The 20,067-nt window shown below is 37.7% G+C and overlaps 1 protein-coding gene across 1 annotated transcript; it reads left to right on the top strand.

Moving 5' to 3' along the window:
* On the top strand, positions 1–19,587 carry LOC127425517 (proheparin-binding EGF-like growth factor). The gene is made up of 6 exons (XM_051671603.1): positions 1–65; positions 10,025–10,198; positions 13,435–13,648; positions 14,949–15,113; positions 17,740–17,837; positions 19,462–19,587. The coding sequence occupies exons 1-5, from the start codon at positions 26–28 to the stop codon at positions 17,825–17,827; spliced, it is 681 nt and encodes a 226-aa protein (XP_051527563.1). The 5' UTR covers positions 1–25; the 3' UTR covers positions 17,828–17,837; positions 19,462–19,587.
* The last annotated feature ends 480 nt before the right edge of the window (positions 19,588–20,067 follow it).

Raw genomic sequence — 20,067 nt, forward strand, 5'->3', positions numbered from 1 at the left:
CAACACGGAACTCCTGCCAGCTGCCATGAACGCACACCTCCTCTCCTCACTGCTTCTCTGCATCGGTGAGTTTGGCTTTCATCATTCCTGTGTTACATCCTTTCTGATCTATCATCCTCAGGGCTTCCCTAACTGGAAGTGTGAGGGATTTTTTGAAATGTTATGTATTTGCTATACACTTATATCCAAAGCAACTTACAGTGCATTCAAGATTTCCTGGGAATTTAACCCATTATATTGGCAATATTAGCATCATGATCTACCGGTTGAGCTACAGGAACCTTGTTCACATAATTAATGCAATTAACAAAAAACAAAATCATCGGCCTGAAATTGCTCTTTTTGAGTGCAATCTATATTGATTGATTTTTAAAAATCATTATCAGTAATCATAAATGAAAGGAAAAGTCATAGAAGTTCATTGTTCAAAAAGTGTTGGAACCCTGTAACCTCTTCCCTCCCATGCTGAGTACAAAGTCTATATATTTACTAATTTTATTCAGCCACAAATCCACTTAAGATGGTGAACTTCCTCCAAAACCAGGTTAATTCTCTTTATTGAACTCTTTTGAGTGCACTGTGAGAGTTTGTGTCCCAGACAGGCAGGGATGTGGGAAACGGAGTCGGCTTGTAATAACATGTTTCTGAATAGCTGAATAATAATGTGAGATCAGACTTTTTTCTTTCAACTACCATAGGTGTATGTGAGAACGTCGCACAATTTAAATCTTGGCTCTCTGTTGTCATGTTCAGCGTCACAAAGTGCTTATTGTTCGATGCGGAGATACAGTATTAGGGCGTCACACAGCAGGGTTAAATATATATTTAGCTTTCTGAAATATGTGTTCTAACATTACAAAGGTCATCCCGGCACACAATAATAGGTGTGTGCATGTTTCTAGGAGAGGAATTTTTTTGACAAATAAAAACAGGATTCCACGTTCCAGGTATATCTGTAGGAGTGTTCAGACTCTTACTCGAACATGCTCAGTGCAGACTCGTTGGACAGCAAAAGTCAACTATTTATACCTGTATTAAAAGACACTTAGAGTAAGCTCTTATAAATGTATGAATGTCATTGACATTGATGACAAAATATCAAATCAAGTGGCATTTATTTTAAAGCGAGATTTTTAAGCAAAACATTTCACAAAAAAGTTAATTTGGGTCTTAAATATGAAAATCACACACATATATACAGTTAAAAAATTATTTGGACTTTCTTACTGTCAAATGCTAGTGGAACATGTTCATTTGCATGTGCTGAACTCTCCCTGTGGTAAGAACACCTGTGTGAACTTGAAGGAACTGACTTCACCAGTACAAAAATCGAGAGTTCTGGCAAACTTGCCACAAATTCACTGTAAACACTAATAGTTATCAAATTGTAAAAAAAATGTTTTTACTCAGCATAAGCTTAATTTGTACTATTCTTAATAGTTTTAATTAAGTTACTGTTACTCTCTAATCCTTAAAGTTGTCATTTATAAAAACATTTAAGTGGTTTTTAAGCCTAATTAAACAGTTGAAATGTTACATTTTGGAATCATAACTCAAATATATGCGTTCTTTAAACTTTGGCTTTGAGTACTACTAACTCAAAATTATCATGTACAAAATTGCGGCTGTGTGGAATAAGCCCTTGCGCTTGAATAAATTATGTATGTTTGGTCAAAACAAGGGAGCTTGTGGAAAAATAATAATTAAAAAATGTATATAGTTTTAATTCTTATGATTATTTTGTAGCTGGTTGATAGTTGTGATTTGTGTGAAGTTACCATTAGGGTGATTAGTGTTACCTTTGGTGAACTTGGAGCCTGTTAAATTTAAGCCAGTCTTCATTACTCAGTTGTACTTTACAAAAATGTTGATTTATTTGCACTAGGAACTACTGAGGAGAATCTAATTTGACATATGTCTAACCGAGATTCCGGTAAAAATTTCCCTTATACTGTAAAGACGTTTAAACTATATTTAAATAATTAAAAACAAAGACACTTTAATCACAGATGAGTTAAGTTAACATAAAAAAAAAAAAAAAAAAGTGAGGGCTCCAGACTATATATATATATATATATATATATATATATATATATATATATATATATATATATATATATATATAGTCAAAATATTGTCAAAGAGCAAGACAAAGAGACCCAAGAGCAGAAAAAAAGTTCAAAAAGAATTTAACAATAAATATCAACTTCAACTGTGCTGGTGAAGACCGAGTGCGTGCCATGGCTGCGCGATGGGCAAATCTGTGAATAATGTGTTCGTAGGCGTGTGTGTGTGTTGTGGAGGTCAGGAGCAGATTCGTAGGAATCCTCCATTGAAGCGTAGTGAGGTGCAGAGAACAGCACCCAGCAGACTGGAAGATAATCACTCTCCCGACACATGGGCAGAGACGAAGAGTCCTCTGTTGAAGACTCGTGAGTGCAGAAAACAAGTGTACAACAAACTGGAAGACAACCACACTCCCGACACGTGGGCAAGGACGAGCAACCAAACAGATACACTAGACAGGACCAACTAGGCAGAAAGAGTGATATAAGTACCTCACATCAAACAACTATCTAGATCAAAGATACTGAGAACATGAAGGGCTTAAGTAGGGAGTGAATCAGTGGTTCTCCACTGGTGCTGCTAGCACACTAATTAGTGGCATGATTAGCGTTCCCCTGGAAACCATCAATGTTCCCATGGAAACACTGATCATGCATGCCAGCAGTACCTGCATGACATGAGGGAGAGAAAACAACAAAACACACAGAACAAACCGACCAAATCACCAGAGCCGTGACATATATATGTATATATATATATATATATATACACACTGGCGGCCAAAAGTTTGGAATAATGTAAAAATTTTGCTCTTATGGAAAGAAACTGGTACTTTTGTTCACCAAAGTGGCATTCAGCTGATCACAATGTATAGTCAGGACATTAATAACATGAAAAATTACTATTAAAATTTGAAAGAAATGTTCAGAACTTCTTAAACTACTTCAAAGAGTTCTCATCAAAAAATCCTCCACATACAGCAATGACAGCTTTGCAGATCCTTGGCATTCCAATTATCTGTTGTCCAATGTCTGTGTTTCTTTGCTAACTCTAACCTTTTCTTTTTGTTTTTCTGTTTCAAAAGTGGCTTTTTCTTTGCAATTCTTCCCATAAGGCCTGCACCCCTGAGTCTTCTCTTTACTGTTGTACATGAAACTGGTGTTGAGCGGGTAGAATTCAATGAAGCTGTCAGCTGAGGACATGTGAGGCGTCTATTTCTCAAACTAGAGACTCTGATGTACTTATCCTCTTGTTTAGTTGTACATCTGGCCTTCCACATCTCTTTCTGTCCTTGTTAGAGTCAGTTGTTCTTTGTCTTTGAAGACTGTAGTGTACACCTTTGTATGAAATCTTCAGTTTTTTGGCAATTTCAAGCATTGTATAGCCTTCATTCCTCAAAACAATGATTGACTGATGAGTTTCGAGAGAAAGCTCTTTTTTTTTGCCATCTGTGACCTAATATTGACCTTAAGACATGCCAGTCTATTGCATAATGTGGCAACTCAAAAACAAACACAAAGACAATGTTAAGCTTCATTTAACAAACCAAATAGCTTTCAACTGTGTTTGACATAATGGCAAGTGATTTTCTATTACCAAATTAGCAATTTAGCATGATTACTCAAGGATAAGGTGTTGGAGTGATGGCTGCTGGAAATGGGGCCGGTCTAGATTTGATCAAAAATGAATTTTTTATAATAGTGATGGTGCTGTTTTTTACATCAGTAATGTCCTGACTATACTTTGTGATCAGTTGAATGCCACTTTGGTGAATTAAAGTACCAATTTCCTTCCAAAACAGCAAAATCTGTACATTATTCCAAACTTTTGGCTGCCAGTGTGTGTGTGTGTGTGTGTGTATGTATATATATATATATATCACCTACTGTATATAACCCTATACCTGTATAATATATATATATATATATATGTATGTATAAATCTCTATAGTGCCATAGACACATATGGCAGAAGTAGTAAGAGTAGTATGGGTAGTATGCCATTTCGAACTTAGCCTCTGATTCAAACTGTAACCTGAGCTCCTGAGTTCAAACCCTTTCAGCTAACGACCCTGCATCAGTGTGGAGAGGCCTGAAAGACTTTACCAACTACAAGACACCATCCCCCAATCAACAACTGGCTAACGACCTGAATGTGTTTTACTGTAGATTTGAAAATCCAAGTCTCACACCTCACATCCCCTTCGACCTTCACAGCACACAAACATTTACACTTCCTGTCACCACCCTCCTCCCTTCTCATGCTACTCAACATGCACTTAAGATCTGTGAAGATGTGCTTGTGTACCTGATCTACCGGAAACAGAAGACAAGAAAAAAACAGGGCCCAGATGGTGTTTCACCATCTGGGCCCTCGAACAATAAGCACATCCTGTGCTGACCAGCTGGCCTCCATGTTCACACAGATCTTGAACAGATCACTGGAGCAGTGTGAAGTTCCCTGCTGCTTCAAATGCTCCACAACCATCCCCATCCTAAAGAAACTCAAGATCAAAGGACATAATGACTACAGACCTGTCATTTGAGAGACTGGTGTTGGCCCACCTGAAGGACATCACTGAACCCTTTCTGGATCCCCTTCAATTTGCTTATTGAGCAATCATGTCTGTGGATGATGCAGTCAATATGGGACTGCATTACATACTTCAACATCTAGACAGACCAGGGACTCATGCAAGGATACTATTTGTTGATTTCGGTTTGGCTTTTAACACCATCAACCCCGCTCTCCTATGGGCTAAATTAACCCAGCTCTCTGTTCCCAGCTCTATCTGTCAGTGGATCACCAGCTTTCTGATAGACAGGAAGCAGCTAGTGAGAATGGGGAAATTCACCTCCAGCACATGTACAATCAGCACTGGTGCCCCCCAGGGATGTGTGCTCTCCCCACTACTCTTCTCCCTCTACACAAATGACTGCACCACCAAGGACCCCTCTGTCAAGCTCCTGAAGTTTGCAGATTACACTGCAGTCATCGGCCTCATCCAAGATGACAATGAGTCTGCATACAGAAGGGAGATTGAACAGCTGGCCGTCTGGTGCAGTCAAAACAACCTGGAGCTGAACACGCTGAAAACAGTGGAGATGATAGTGGACTTTAGAAGGAACACCCCAACATTAACCCTGCTCACCATTCTAAACAGCACTTTGGCAGCAGTGGAGTCATTCAGGTTCCTGGGCACTACCATCTCACAGGACCTGAAGTGGGAGACCCACATTGACTCCATTGTGAAAAAGGCCCAGCAGAGGTTGTCCTTCCTTTGCCAGTTGAGGAAGTTCAACCTGCCACAGGCGCTGCTGATACAGTTCTACTCAGCAGTCATTGAGTCTGTCCTCTGCACTTCAGTAACTGTCTGGTTTGGTTCAGCAACGAAATATCAGAAGACTACAAAGGAAGGTTCGGACTGCTAAGAGGATTATTGGTTGCCCCCTGCCCTCCCTTCAAGAATTGTACACTTCCAGAGTGAGGAAAAAGCCTGGAAAAATCACTCTGGACCCCACTTATCCTGTCCACAACCTTTTTGAACTGTTGCCTTCCGACGCTACAGAGCTCTGAGTACCAGAACCGTCAGGCACAGGAACAGTTTTTTTCCCTCAGACTATCCATCTCATGAACAGTTAAAACTGCCCCATTGAGCAATAATTATGTGCAATTCAGAGTTTAGTCTTTTTATATTTATCCAACACATCCTACCTATACAGTTCTACTCAGCAGTCACTGAGTCTGTCCTTTGCATTTCTATAACTGTCTGATTTGGTTCAGCTACCAAGTCAGACATCAGAAGACTTCAAAGGATAGTTCAAACTGCTGAGAGGATTATTTGTGCTCCGCTACCCACCCTGACGAAAAGGGCTGGTAAAATCACTCTTGACCCCATTCACCCAGCACACTTCCTCTTCGAACTGTTGCCCTCTGGCTGGTGCTACAGAGCTCTGAGCATCAGAACCATCAAGCACAGGAACAGGTTTATCCCTCAGGCCATCCACCTCATGAACAGTTAAAACTGCCCCAAATACTTTCCTTTGGTCTATACAACCATGTGCAATATTCAGTCCATCCATTCCTACTTATATCCAAATGTCATTTATATTCTTTAACATATCCTACCAATACATTGCATCACCTGCACATAACTGTATATCTGTATATAAAATATTCGAACAACATTATTGCGCTATTGTATATTTCTCTTTTTATCTGTAAAATCGTATTTTTTATGTCACTATCTGTATTTATGTTTAAATGAATATGTTTGTATATGCATATGGCTGCATTCTCTTGCACTGGAAGCTTCTGACGCCATGACAAATTCCTTGTGTGTGTAAGCATACTTTGCAATAAAACTCATTCTGATTCTGATATTGATACTGAGTTATTTTCGGGTAATTCATTACTGTAAAAAGACCCGGTTCAAAAGAGTTATTTGTTTATGAACCAGACATCATGGCTTGTGCAGTGTTTGTTGTGCAGTGAGCTTATCTCAACAGAAAGGGTGAAAAGCGGCATTAGACATGTTTGTGCACGCTCTAAAGATGTATTTAACCCTAAAACAGGCAAGCGTGTAAAATGATTAGCAAAAAATTATTTTATGTCACTTTATATATCATTTGGTTTTAAGTAAAACATATCCAAAGGAATATTTTTATATATTTGATATATTTTGGATTTTATGAGTTGTATCTCCCAGTCAGGATATGTTGCCCTATTAAGGTACAAAAAAGTCAAACTCATCAATATTTCTGTTTTATTTGATGCAAAGAATTATGAGTTTCTGACTTCCTCTCTTATTTTAAAACATATCATATGTATGTGTGTGTGTGTGTGTGTGTGTGTGTGTGTGTGTGTGTGTGTGTGTGTGTGTTGGGTGGTTTACGATGAAATTTTTTTAGGTTACAAACCGGTAATTACAAGGGTATTATTCTATAAATGTGGTTACGAGGACATTTCTAGTGTCCCCATAATTCAAATCGCTTAAAAACATACTAAACTATGTTTTTTTGAAAATGTAATAATGCAGAAAGTTTTTTGTGAGGGTTAGGTTTAGGGGTAGGGTTAGGGTTAGGGGATAGAATCTATAGTTTGTACAGTATAAAAATTATTATATCTATGGAGAGCAGATTCGTAGGAATCCTCCATTGAAGCATAGTGAGGTGGAGAGAACAGCGCCCAGCAGACTGGAAGGCAATCACTTTCCCGACATACGGGCAGAGATGAAGAGTCATAAGGATAGCCACACCAACATGAGAGAGAGTATGTGTGTGTGTGTGTACATGTGTGTGTGAGAGAGAGTGTGTGTGAGTGTTAGTGTGTGTGTTAGTGTGTGTGTGTGTGAGAGAGAGAGAGAGAGAGAGAGAGAGAGAGAGAGTGTGTGTGTGTGTATGTGTGTGTGTGTGAGAGAGAGTGTGTGTGTGTGTTAGTGTGTGAGAGAGAGAGAGAGAGAGTGTGTGTGTGTGTGTGTGTGTGTGTATGTGTGTAAGTGTGTGAGAGAGAGAGGGTGTGTTAGTGTGTGAAAGAGAGTGAGTGTGTGTGTGTGTGTGTGTGTGTGTGTAAGTGTGTGTGTGTGCTTGTGTAAGTGTGTGTGAAAGAGAGTGTGTGTTAGTGTGTGTGAGAGAGAGTGTGTGTAAGTGTGTGTGAGAGTGTGTGTTAGTGTGTGTGAGAGTGTGTGTGTGTTAGTGTGTGAGAGAGAGAGTGTGTGTTAGTGTGTGTGAGAGAGAGTGTGTGTTAGTGTGTGAGAGAGAGGGTGAGAGAGAGAGAGTGTGTGTGTGTGTGTGTGTGTGAGAGAGAGAGAGAGTGTGTGTTAGTGTGAGAGAGTGTGTGTGTGTGTGTGTGTGTGAGAGAGAGAGAGAGAGTGTGTGTGTCTGTTTATGTTTGTGTGTGTGTGTGTCTGTGTGTGTGTGAGAGAAAGAGAGTGTGTTTGTGTGTGTGTGTGTGTGTGTGTGTGTGTGTGTGTGTATGTGTGTGTGTGTGTGTGTGTGTGTGTGTGTGTGTGTAACCAGCACTGGGCAGATTACTTGTGAATTGTAATCAGATACCGATTACAAATTCCATGACAAATAATGCAATCAGTAACGTAATCTTGTAGATTACATTTTTGGGGGATAATCAAATCTGATTATTTTGGATTACTTCCAACCTAATTCTGTTTTAATTGATGTCACATGTATTTGAGTAGGATAACCTTGTATCATTTTAGCATAAAGGTACAATAAGAAAGAACATGTATTCCATTCTTTATTACAAACAAAAAGAGCCTCACAAAAAGAGCTCCTTATGACATTTTTAAAAAGTGCATTAAACATTACATGAATGAACATACAATAATCATTAAATCTAACAGCAATGACAGTTCATGGCCAAAGTTTATAATTCAAAATACTGAGACATCAAGTTCATTTTAAGTGCATAAAACAATAGAAATAATACGAACATTAATTGGTCATAAAATCAACATAAAATGATTATAAAATGAATAAAAATGAATGACCATAAAATCTACAGTAATGATGTTGCTAGGTGTATCATTGGTATGCTGATTTAGAATGACAAATGCAAAAGACTGAAAAACAAAAGAGAATGATTAGAGCGATCGATAAATTATTAACAATTTACTGCCATTGCCTTCTTAATATGTAATCATGTAATACATAAAAAAGTACTGTAGTCCGATGATGAATATTTTAAAATATAATTTAATCCAATGACATGTATTTGATTTTTTTGTAATCTGATAAAGCAGTCCAGATTACATGTAATCTGTTACTACCCAGCACTGTGTGTAATAAAACTGAGAAAAGTTTAGCTTTAAGGTTGCATGCTTGACATGTGTAAGTGTAATAAATGTGTTTGTGTAATATTGTAGATTAACCCTTTTTCTTCCCTTAATCTGGCAATGTATCTCAGGGGATACGCACCTTTCAAAATGTGCTAAATAAAACCATGAACAACATATGACTTAATTTTCTCCTTCCGCATCTTAAGACAATGTTCTCAATTAATATTAGCAGTTTTATTAGGTTTTTTTTTACTACTGAAGAAAAGTTAGATTAATATATAATTATTTATCACAAAGTCAGCATGTCCTGCACCATGGGCGACCATGTTGGATTTAGGTCAGGCTGACTTAACCATCACAGAAAATTTGAACCAAGTCATGTGACCCACATAATCAAAACAGACCCAACTATGATAAATGATAGGAAGATTGGGTGAGAAATTCTTTCTCATACCCCCTATAAGAAACTATGTATCTTGTGGTGCACGTTGCCTGTTTTAGGGTTAATAACTCATGTAGATTAAAATGATTTGCAAAAACAGCATAGAAAAGGGAAGTTAGTTCTGAGAATAGTTCTAGAATTTTTGTTGTTGTTTGTTTGTTTTGTTGTAAATGTACATATAATATTAAACAGCAAGAAAAATTGTGATTAGTGATTAACCTGATTTTAAAGTCAACATGAAATACAATTTGAAACTGTAATGCGAGTTATTTCACAGTGAAACAAGATATTTTAAAGAGAGAATGTGCGACCTGATTTTGTCCACTAAAGGAAATCAGGTAGCAGGTGTGCAGCCAGAGAAGTAGAAATAATGGACTCTGATTTTGTCTTGTATTTACAACAGGTGCAGTGTTAATACATACAACCTCTCCTTTTTCCACTCGCTCCCGTCTTTTTTCAATCTTTCGCTAGTCTGCTCACTACATACAGTACATGGGGTGTTTACAGTATGACAACCATATCTACAATAAGATTAACAGCTCTTTATCTGCACTAATTGAGGTTAATGTGTCATTATGATATAATAATGAAGTGTCTGATCCTGTTATTATTTTCTAACTGGGTCGAAACTCAATCCCAAACAGTATTAGAAATTATTACACATTTCTGCTGTGATGTAACAATGGCCTGTGATGTCACTCTGTGTGTGTGTTTGCATGCAGTTTGCAGTGTAGTTTTCTTCACAAGTACAGTCACCGCACACACGTCTGCGCTGGATCATGTGACCTTGATGTCAGAGTCAGGGGAGGGGCTTCAGAGCGCGGTGGGTGAAGATTTGGAATCGGATGATGATCAGGATCCATCAGGAATTTTCAGTGTCCCAAATTTATTTAAAGGTATATCTCTCACACACACAAACCTGTCCATCTATACTTGCGACAACTTTCAATAGACACCCATTATTCTTAAATTAAGCTAATAATAGTTACTACACTGCAACCTTTTGGCATTTTAGACTTAAAAAAAAAAAAAAAAAAAAATGTATCCCCTTTCCTCTCCAATTTGGAATGCCCAATTCCCACTTCTTAGTAGGTTCTCGTGGTGGCGCGGTTACTCACTTCAATCCGGGTGGCAGAGGACAAGCCCAGTTGCCTCCGCTTCTGAGACCGTCAATCTGCACATCTTATCATGTGGCTCGTTGTGCATGACACCACGGAGACTCACAGCATGTGGAGGCTCATGCTACTCTCCGTGATCCACGCACAACTTACCACGTGCCTCGTTGAGAGCGAGAACCACTAATCGCGACCACGAGGAGGTTACCCCATGTGACTCTACCCTCCCTAGCAACCGGGCCAATTTGGAGTCACTCAGCACGCCCTGGATTCAAACTCGCGACTCCAGGGGTGGTAGTCAGCGTCAATACTCGCTGAGCTACCCAGGCCCCCAGCATTTTAGACTTTAATGTATATGTGCCTTTTATAAACTTTTGTTCTACCCTTACAAAAATGTACCAAGCTAATCATAGTTTCTGCCAAAATAGCATGACTACAGTAGCAGTTATTGTTATTACTGTAAAATATACTAAATTAATATGGGGTTTCCCTCAAGCATTGTATGAAACTTTCAGAAGCTGAATATATATATATATATATATATATATATATATATATATATATATATATATATATATATATATATATATATATATATTATGACAGTAGTGACTAATACCAAGTTTTGAGGGTGAAACATTAAAATGATATGATAAAAAAATATATATATATTTTGCATAAAGTAAATGGAAACATAAAGGACACTTTGTATTGTGATATTTGCATTGCAATATTTGCATGACAATTCAGCACATTTTCCGCTCAATTCGAATCACCGTAACCCTAAATTTGTTTGTAATTATCATGGATGAGTATAATTAAATTGTCATTAATACCGTAATGAAAAATCACTCTGTGACAATTTTTTTTATTCAGGATAAAATCAGCATAAATTAAAGGCAGTACAACAATTCTACCATTTTAATCCCTGATTATGTAAAGTATAATGTAAAGTATACATATAATGTGAGTATATATAAAGTATATATAATGTAAGTACTTTACATACTGAAAATGTGGTAGCCTGCAATTGTGTATTCTATTTCTACGTGATCTATTCTACTGGATTTATTTTTACTTGATATAACCCAGAAAAATTACTTTGGTGTTTTCAGGTCAATTAAATGAGATTAAATTAACATTTTTAAATGGAATAAAACCAGTTAATTTATATGTTTTCATGTAAGGGACATGTTTTAGGTTACCTAACAAAACATTTGTTACAATGCAATTTAAATAATAAATCACTGTTTTTTTTGCAATACAGTAATCATAATTGTGCTTAATTGCCATGATAATGTCACAATTGTTGCTAAAAGATCTTTATAGTACTAAAATATGCTTAAATTTCTTTATGCAAAATATCATTTTATTTTTGGGTGATATATGACCGGACATATTCTTCAATATGGGATTCAACTGTAGTAATACTATTTTGCCAGAAACTATTGCTACCATGGTAAATAAAAATTATTTTTTTTTTAATTTACTTTTAATTTGGTTAGCTATATAAACTGGCAGCCAAAAGTTTGGAATAATGTACAGAAATTGGTACTTTTATTCACCAAAGTGGCATTCAGCTGATCACAATGTATAGTCAGAACATTAATAATGTGAAAAATTACTATTACAATTTGAAAAAAAAAAAAAAATGTTCAGAACTTCTTAAACTACTTCAAAGAGTTCTCATCAAAACATCCTCCACGTGCAGCAATGACAGCTTTGCAGATCCTTGACATTCTAGCTGTCAGTTTGTCCAGATACTCAGGTGACATTTCACCCCACGCTTCCTGTAGCACTTGCCATAGATGTGGCTGTGTGTCTTGTCGGGCACTTCTCACGCACCTTACAGTCTAGCTGATCCCACAAAAGCTCAATGGGGTTAAGATCCAGAACACTCTTTTCCAATTATCTGTTGTCCAATGTCTGTGTTTCTTTGCCCACTCTAACCTTTTCTTTTTGTTTTTCTGTTTCAAAAGTGGCTTTTTCTTTGCAATTCTTCCCATAAGGCCTGCACCCCTGAGTCTTCTCTTTACTGTTGTACATGAAACTGGTGTTGAGCGGGTAGAATTCAATGAAGCTGTCAGCTGAGCACATGTGAGGTGTCTATTTCTCAAACTAGAGACTCTGATGTACTTATCCTCTTGTTTAGTTGTACATCTGGTCTTCCACATCTCTTTCTGTCCTTGTTAGAGCCAGTTGTTCTTTGTCTTTGAAGACTGTAGTGTACACCTTTGATGAAATCTTCAGTTTTTTGGCAATTTCAAGCATTGTATAGCCTTCATTCCTCAAAACAATGATTGACTGATGAGTTTCTAGAGAAAGCTGTTTCTTTTTTTGCCATTTTTGATGTAATATTGACCTTTAGACATGCCAGTCTATTGCATACTGTGACAACTCAAAAACAAACACAAAGACAATGTTAAGCTTCATTTAATGAACCAAATATCTCTCAGCTGTGTTTGATATAATGGCAAGTGATTTTCTAGTACCAAATGATCAATTTATCATGATTACTCAAGGATAAGGTGTTGGAGTGATGGCTGCTGTCTAGATTTGATCAAAAATGGCTTTTTTCAAATAGTGATGGTGCTGTTTTTTACATCAGTAATGTCCTGACTATACTTTGTGAACAGCTGAATGCCACTTTGGTGAATTAAAGTACCAATTTCTTTTTCGAAGCAGCAAAATCTGTACATTATTCCAAACTTTTGGCTGCCAGTATAAGTACACATTATATTGTATATTTACACACACAAGTACACAGTAAAAATTCACCTGTAATTGTTACTTCAATTATCAATTTCTACTCAATCAAACCCATAAATATTACTTTCAATGGTGTAAATACATTTATTAGGTAAATTTAATCAGATTAAATAACATATTTGCATTGAATAAAACCAGTTAATTTAGATGTTACTACATGAAGCACGTTTTTAGGTTACCTGACAAAACATTTTATTCAGTCTATACACACACAAGCACCTCAAAGTGTCTCATTTGTCTTAATGCAGTCAATAATGTAGAGGAGCAGAATCACAAACCCTCTGGCCGCAAAAAGAACAAAGGGAGAAAAAAGAATACAAATATCACACCTGTTCAGCCCCATCACACCTTCATTCATAAAAGCCAGACCACGACAGCTGACCCCTGCCTGACCTCTCACCTCGACTACTGCATCCATGGCCACTGCACGTACCTTCACGACCTGAGAGAGCCTGTTTGTGTGTGAGTGACACTTATTTGCATGCACACTACATAGAAACATATACAGTATATCACACTGTTTGACTGACCATTGGCAGATGGGGTGTGTGTAAATTCATCATTTGACTGCACTAATGATCTGATTGGCTCTTTAACCTCGTGCGACCCAGCGTACACATGCGTGGACATCGTATTTTGGCTTCGCTATACACAACGCATATTATCATTTCATTTAAACTGACTGACCTCAGTTCAGGAGACTCTGGGCTGTCAGGAAAGGGCTAAACTTCAGACGTACAGAGTCATGTGATAAAAACAAAAAGGCGCCGATCACAGCAGAGTTTGTCTGTGAGAGAAAAGCCAATAAAACTACAACTGGTAAGAAACCCAATTAAGTTTTACATTGAAACCTGTTTGAGTCATAAGATTAGAGACTCTAGTTTCATCCGATATGCCATTTTTAAAATTTGAGTGATTTATCGCGAAACGCCACGCTGCTAAACACAGTGTACACTAATGTGTACAATAGCACAAGGTTTTCATTAGAAATCCTATATTTACTGTGCATTTTTAAATTGAGAATTTGTTTTGCTTTCAGACACTTTATATGGAGTTAGGATGAAAATAAGGTGCATTTCAACCTGTTCTGAGACCAGTGAAGACAGACAGCACACTGGAGGTTAAGTCATTCACTAAATAGGGAGCGAGGGAGCTTTCCTATGCAGCTAAGTGCATTCACTCCTAAAATCCGACCAAAAGTTCAGTTTTAGGCTACAGATGATGTTTGGATCACTCAACATGTTTGGCAGACATGGGACAATGGTAACCAGTACATAGATTCAGAATATATAATGTATAATTTTATTTTAACATGGTTGGCAGTGATTGGATGATGCTGGCCATTACTTTGAATCAGAATTTATTTATGCTAATTTCTGATGTCTGTAACATCTCAAAAACATGAATAACCAACATTCCTGGAAACATAATAAACAATTTGATTAATAAAAATCTGACTTTCTATAGCTTGGTATTATTTAAAATTTCACAACTTAGTCCCGCTGTCCACAAATGTTGCCATATATTTTTAGGGAAACTATATGTTCAAGAATTGTATTTAATTTTTGTGCATGTTTATAAGGTGCTACTAGTTTCAAATCAAAAAGGGAAATGGAAAATGCACACAGCAGTCACGCTTGGGCCTCAGGAGGTTAAATCCTTTTTCTGATTGCACTATTGATCTGACTGGCTCTTTATATCCTTTATTTGACCGCACTAATGATATGAGTAGTTCTTTTAATGGACTGTCTGATTGTTTCAGATGTAAGAGAGGATATGATGGGGAACGCTGTGGAATCCAGCTTCTTCAGACGTCAGGTGAACGGGACGACAGCAGCACAGAGACGACACACACTGCACTCATCATCATGGCCGTCATCCTCTCTGTCATCAGTTGTCTAGCCATCCTTCTCATGATCTGTGTGCAGTAAGTCCAGCACGCATTACATTCAGTGTATGCATGATAAATATACACCCACACACACTCATTCATCTTAAACACAGAAAACACACAACATCATTCACATCTTGCTTTTAATGGGCATCTGTTGTGTACAGAATAAGTCTGTATAGCACCAGTCAAAATTTTAGACACCTGCTCATTCTTTATTGTTTACTATTTTCAACATTTTAGAATATAGTAGCAAAGCCATAAAAACTATGAAATGACACAACTGGACATCTGGAAGTTGTGTGGTGATCAAAATATGTTAAACAAATGGACAACTTCATGAGGTGCATCCTGAGATGCTTTTTAAACAGTATCGAAGGAGTTCACATGTATGCTGGACACTTGTTGGCTGCTTTTCCTGCACTATATGGTCCAAATCCCTTGGTTCCAGGGAATATGGAAGCAGGTGACGGCATACTTCGTTCAAATATTCTTACTTTATGGTCCTTTTTTCCTCCCTCGCTTTTCAGTGGAACAGTTCTTTAAACACACACACACACACACACACACACAGCTCTGAAGCTCGGCTCTCCTCCCCTTTTATCTCTGACTCACAGCTCACTGGAAATATAAAACAGGTGTTAGCGCATGTGTAAATCCTTAACCACTCAACTTTCCCCAGACCTCACTCTCCACAGATCGGTGCTCGATCACACCCCTGCCTCCACAAATGTAATTAAAGGTTTTAATTAAAACTGTTAGTTTTGTAAAGATATTCATACATAGACACAATTTATATGGTGAAACTTAACAATAAAGTTCCAGTTGTACAGTATATGTTAACATTAATTAATGCACTATGAACTAATGTGAACTAACAATGAACAATGGTATTTTTTATTAACTAGCATTAGCAAAGATGAATAAATGCTGTAGATAATATAGTGTTCATTGTAAGTTCATGATACCTAATGCATTAACTAATGTTAAGGAATAGAACCTTATTGTAAAGTGTTACCATTTATATTTGTAATTTATATTTCACCATTTATATTTCCTTTCATAGGCAAAATCAATGAAAAGGTTGTTTCCAATCAGCTGAACAAATTCTTAATCTCGAATGGCTACTTGGACAATTTCCAGTCTGGTTTCTGACCGCATCATAGCACAGAGACGGCACTCATAAAGATACTTAATGATATTCGGCTAAATACTGATTCAGGCAAAATATCAGTGCTGGTATTATAAGATCTCAGTGCTGCTTTTGACACGGTTGACCACAACATTCTCCTAGACAGACTGGAAAACTGGGTAGGGCTGTCTGGGATGGTCCTCAGCTGGTTCAGGTCATATCTTGAAGGGAGGGGTTACTATGTGAAAATAGGCAACTATGAATCTGATTGGACATCCATGACGTGTGGAGTCCGACAAGGTCTCAATTCTTGCACCGCTCCAGTTCAACCTGTATATGCTCCCAGTAGGCCAAATTATGAAAAAGAACCAAATTGCATCCCATAGCTATGCAGACGACACCCAGATCTCTCAAGCCCTATCGCCAAATGACTACAGCCCCATAGACTCTCTGTGCCAGTGCATTGATGAAATTAACAGTTGGATGTGCCGAAATTTCCTTCAGTTAAACAACGACAAGACAGAGGTCATTGTATTTTGCAACAAACGAGAAATTCCCAAGGTGAACACATACCTTGACTCCAAGGGCCTAAAGACTAAAAATAAAGTAAGGAATCTTGGTGTCATTTCGGAGTCAGACCTTAGTTTCAGTAGTCACATCAAAGCAATAACTAAATCAGCCTACTATCATCTCAAAAATATAGCCAGAATTAGATGTTTTGTATCCAGTCAAGACTTAGAGAAACTTGTTCATGCATTCATCAGTATTAGGGTGGACTACTGCAATGGATTCCTCACCACCATTAGACACCTGCAGATCATTCAGAATGCTGCTGGCAGGATTCTCAACAGAACCAAAAAATCTGATCATATTATTCCAGTCCTCATGTCTTTACACTGGCTTCCAGTCACATTTAGAATTTAATTTCAAGTACTATTACTTGTTTATAAATCACTCAACGGCCTAGGATTTAAATACATTGCAGATATGCTTGTTGAATATAAACCTCTCAGATCATTAGGATCAAGTCAGTTAGACATACAGAGGGTTTACTCCAAACAAGGTGAGACAGCGTTTAGCTATTATGCCACCCGCAGCTGGAACCAGCTTCCAGAAGAGGTCAGGTGTGCTCCTACAGTAGCCACATTCAAGTCTAGACTGAAAACACATCTGTTTAGCTGTGCATTTATTCACTGAGCACTGTGCAGCACTTACTGATTGCACTGCATCATTTTACTTCTGTATTATTTTTCTTTTTTATTCATTAAATATTTTTAATCTCATTTCTTGTTCTTAATTGGTTTTAAAATAAATTTTTATCTTGTATTTTCTTTATCATTTATATGTAAAGCACATTGAATTGCCGTTGTGTAAGAAATGTGCTATATAAATAAACTTGCCTTACCTTGCCTAAGGGAAAGCCTTTAGATCAGTAGGTTTTTAAGATAAATTCAGTCTAGTGTGTACAAAGTTGTAGTGTGTGTGTATATATACTGTATATTCACTGTTGTGTCATTGCTCATTTTTCAGCTACAGAACACATCACCAATTTCAGGCAGCTTTTCTGAGTTCAGCTAATGAGAGAGAGCAACTAGAGAAGAAGAACATCGTGGTGTAAGGAGATAGAAGTGAGAGCCAAACACACACACACATGCACACACCATCATCATACAAAGAAAAGGAAAACAGCTACAACACTGTGTCATGCACCCAAATAAAGGGGTTTTAAACTACACATCGTCACCCTTACTAAAATGAAGTATTATTTTTTTCTTTGTTGCAGTGCTTTGAGAAGATGTTGATGTGACAGGGAGGAGGGCGGGGCCGGATCGTGATGCTGCGCACCCAGCCCCTAATCAGGCTAATCAAGCCCTCGAGAGGGATAAAGGTGACCGGTGGCAGCAGTTCCAGAAATAGAGAGAGTTACGGGCAACTGCCCGGCATGTGTTTGTGTTTGTCTTTTTGTTTACGTTTATTATTAAACTATTATTTATATTGTCAAGCTGGTTCTCGCCTCCTCCTTTCCCTTTAACTGTGTTACACTGGTGCCGCAACCCGGGAAGGTGGAGGGATGTGCCGTATTAGAGTCCTTGCCACTACCATCCACCCCAATGGAGCAGCTGCGGCCATCCGCCAGGGGACAGAGGAGCCCGGCCGCCTGAGAGCGGAGGAAAGCTGCCAACCGCGAGGGGAGGAGGGGCTCCTAGCTGACCGCCTGGAGCGGTCAGGGCCGCTGCCAGGGGTGGAGGAGACCCCTACCAGCCGCTAGAATGCGGCGGGGTCGAGTGGACCGCCAACCGCGAGTGGGGAGGGGCTCCTGGCCGACCGCCTGGAGCTGGAGAACCGCTGCCAGGGGTTTGGGAGACCCAAAGAGGATTGCCTCCGATCCGCCCGGGGAGGCACGGCTGACGTCCACTAGAGGGTGGATGAGTGGCCGAGGACCAGGCTACAGCTTATCGGAGAACCGGCTTGACAATATAAATGATAGTTTAATGATAAACTTAAACAAAATGACAAACACAAACACATGCCGGACAGCTGCCCGTAACTCTCTCTCTCTGGAACTGCCTCCTCCGGTCGCCTTTATCCCTCTCGTGGGCTTGATTAGCCTGATTAGGGGCCGGGTGCGCAGCATCATGACCCGGCCCCGCCCTCCTCCCTGCTACAGTTGAGTTTCTTGATGAAAGTTTATAATAACAATATTATTGGTCAACAACATATCAGACTGAATTGTGCGTCATATTTTGAAATTTAGCATTATGGTAAGATTTTATTTTTATTTTTTTTTATATACGTCAACACAGGAAAGAAAACTGTGCTTGTCAAGTGATTTCATGGGATCTTTATCTTTCAGTTTGGAGTGTGGAATCTAAAATAAAGATTGTAAGATACAAATTTAAATTTAACATTTATATTTATATATAATAGTTTTTAAATATATATTTTAACAATAAATTAATGTAAAAAATGTGGAAAAAAAAGAAGAAAAAAAGAAGAAAAACTGTAAAAATAAAATAAAATAAATAAAAATCTAAAATGCATATTTGGTGGGAAAAAATGGGCAGATTTGGTTGTTAAATATTAGTTTTTTTTTTTTTTTGTATTAAGGCTCCATTCGTTTATGTAGGCTGACGTAACAATGTATATTTACAGTATATACGCACAATCACACACCATTTTATCAGATAATATATGATTATATATTCATGCTAAGTAAAAATAAAACATTTTATTTATTTATTTATTTTTCAGGTCTAATGGCAGTCTCACCAATGTTGAATGCACTACAGATAAATTGCACATAGAATACTGTAACAATATATATATTTATTGTTTGTAACTATTTATTTACAAAGCACATTATTTCCTACACTTTGTGTTTGTGTCTATTTTGATAATAAAAAAAAATGTTTATTTGATTTGTGGTATTTCTTTACTCATATGAAATAAAGGACACTCATAAGATTTGTGTTACTCTCATTCACACTATCTGTTTCTTCTTCTCTGCAATATTTTTTTCTCTCACATTTACTTTGACTAGTAAAGTTTCACTTAACCTGTCTGTCTGAAAAGCCTAAAACAGTCTAAAGATTTGTACCGTACTGAGATTACTGTAATCAATCAACAATATTACCAATGCACACAAGAAAACAGCATGATCACAAACTCACCACTGCGTACAGCCAGATTACTACTTAAAAAAAAAAAATATATATATATATATATATATATATATATGACAATTTTCGAAGAATCTAAGATCGGAAACAAATTGGAAATTGGACGAAAATAGATAGTAAGCTCTTTAAATGATAAATGTAGAGAGCTGCATATGTCCCATACTCTCACAACAAACAC

The sequence above is a fragment of the Myxocyprinus asiaticus genome, chromosome 3 (assembly GCF_019703515.2).
Source record: "Myxocyprinus asiaticus isolate MX2 ecotype Aquarium Trade chromosome 3, UBuf_Myxa_2, whole genome shotgun sequence".
NCBI lineage: Eukaryota > Metazoa > Chordata > Actinopteri > Cypriniformes > Catostomidae > Myxocyprinus > Myxocyprinus asiaticus.

Coding starts and splice junctions, on each gene's coding strand:
- LOC127425517 (XM_051671603.1), top strand. CDS start 26: ATGAACGCACACCTCCTCTCCTCACTGCTTCTCTGCATCG. Junction 66..10,024: donor CTCACTGCTTCTCTGCATCG/GTGAGTTTGGCT, acceptor GTTTGCATGCAG/TTTGCAGTGTAGTTTTCTTC. Junction 10,199..13,434: donor TGTCCCAAATTTATTTAAAG/GTATATCTCTCA, acceptor GTCTTAATGCAG/TCAATAATGTAGAGGAGCAG.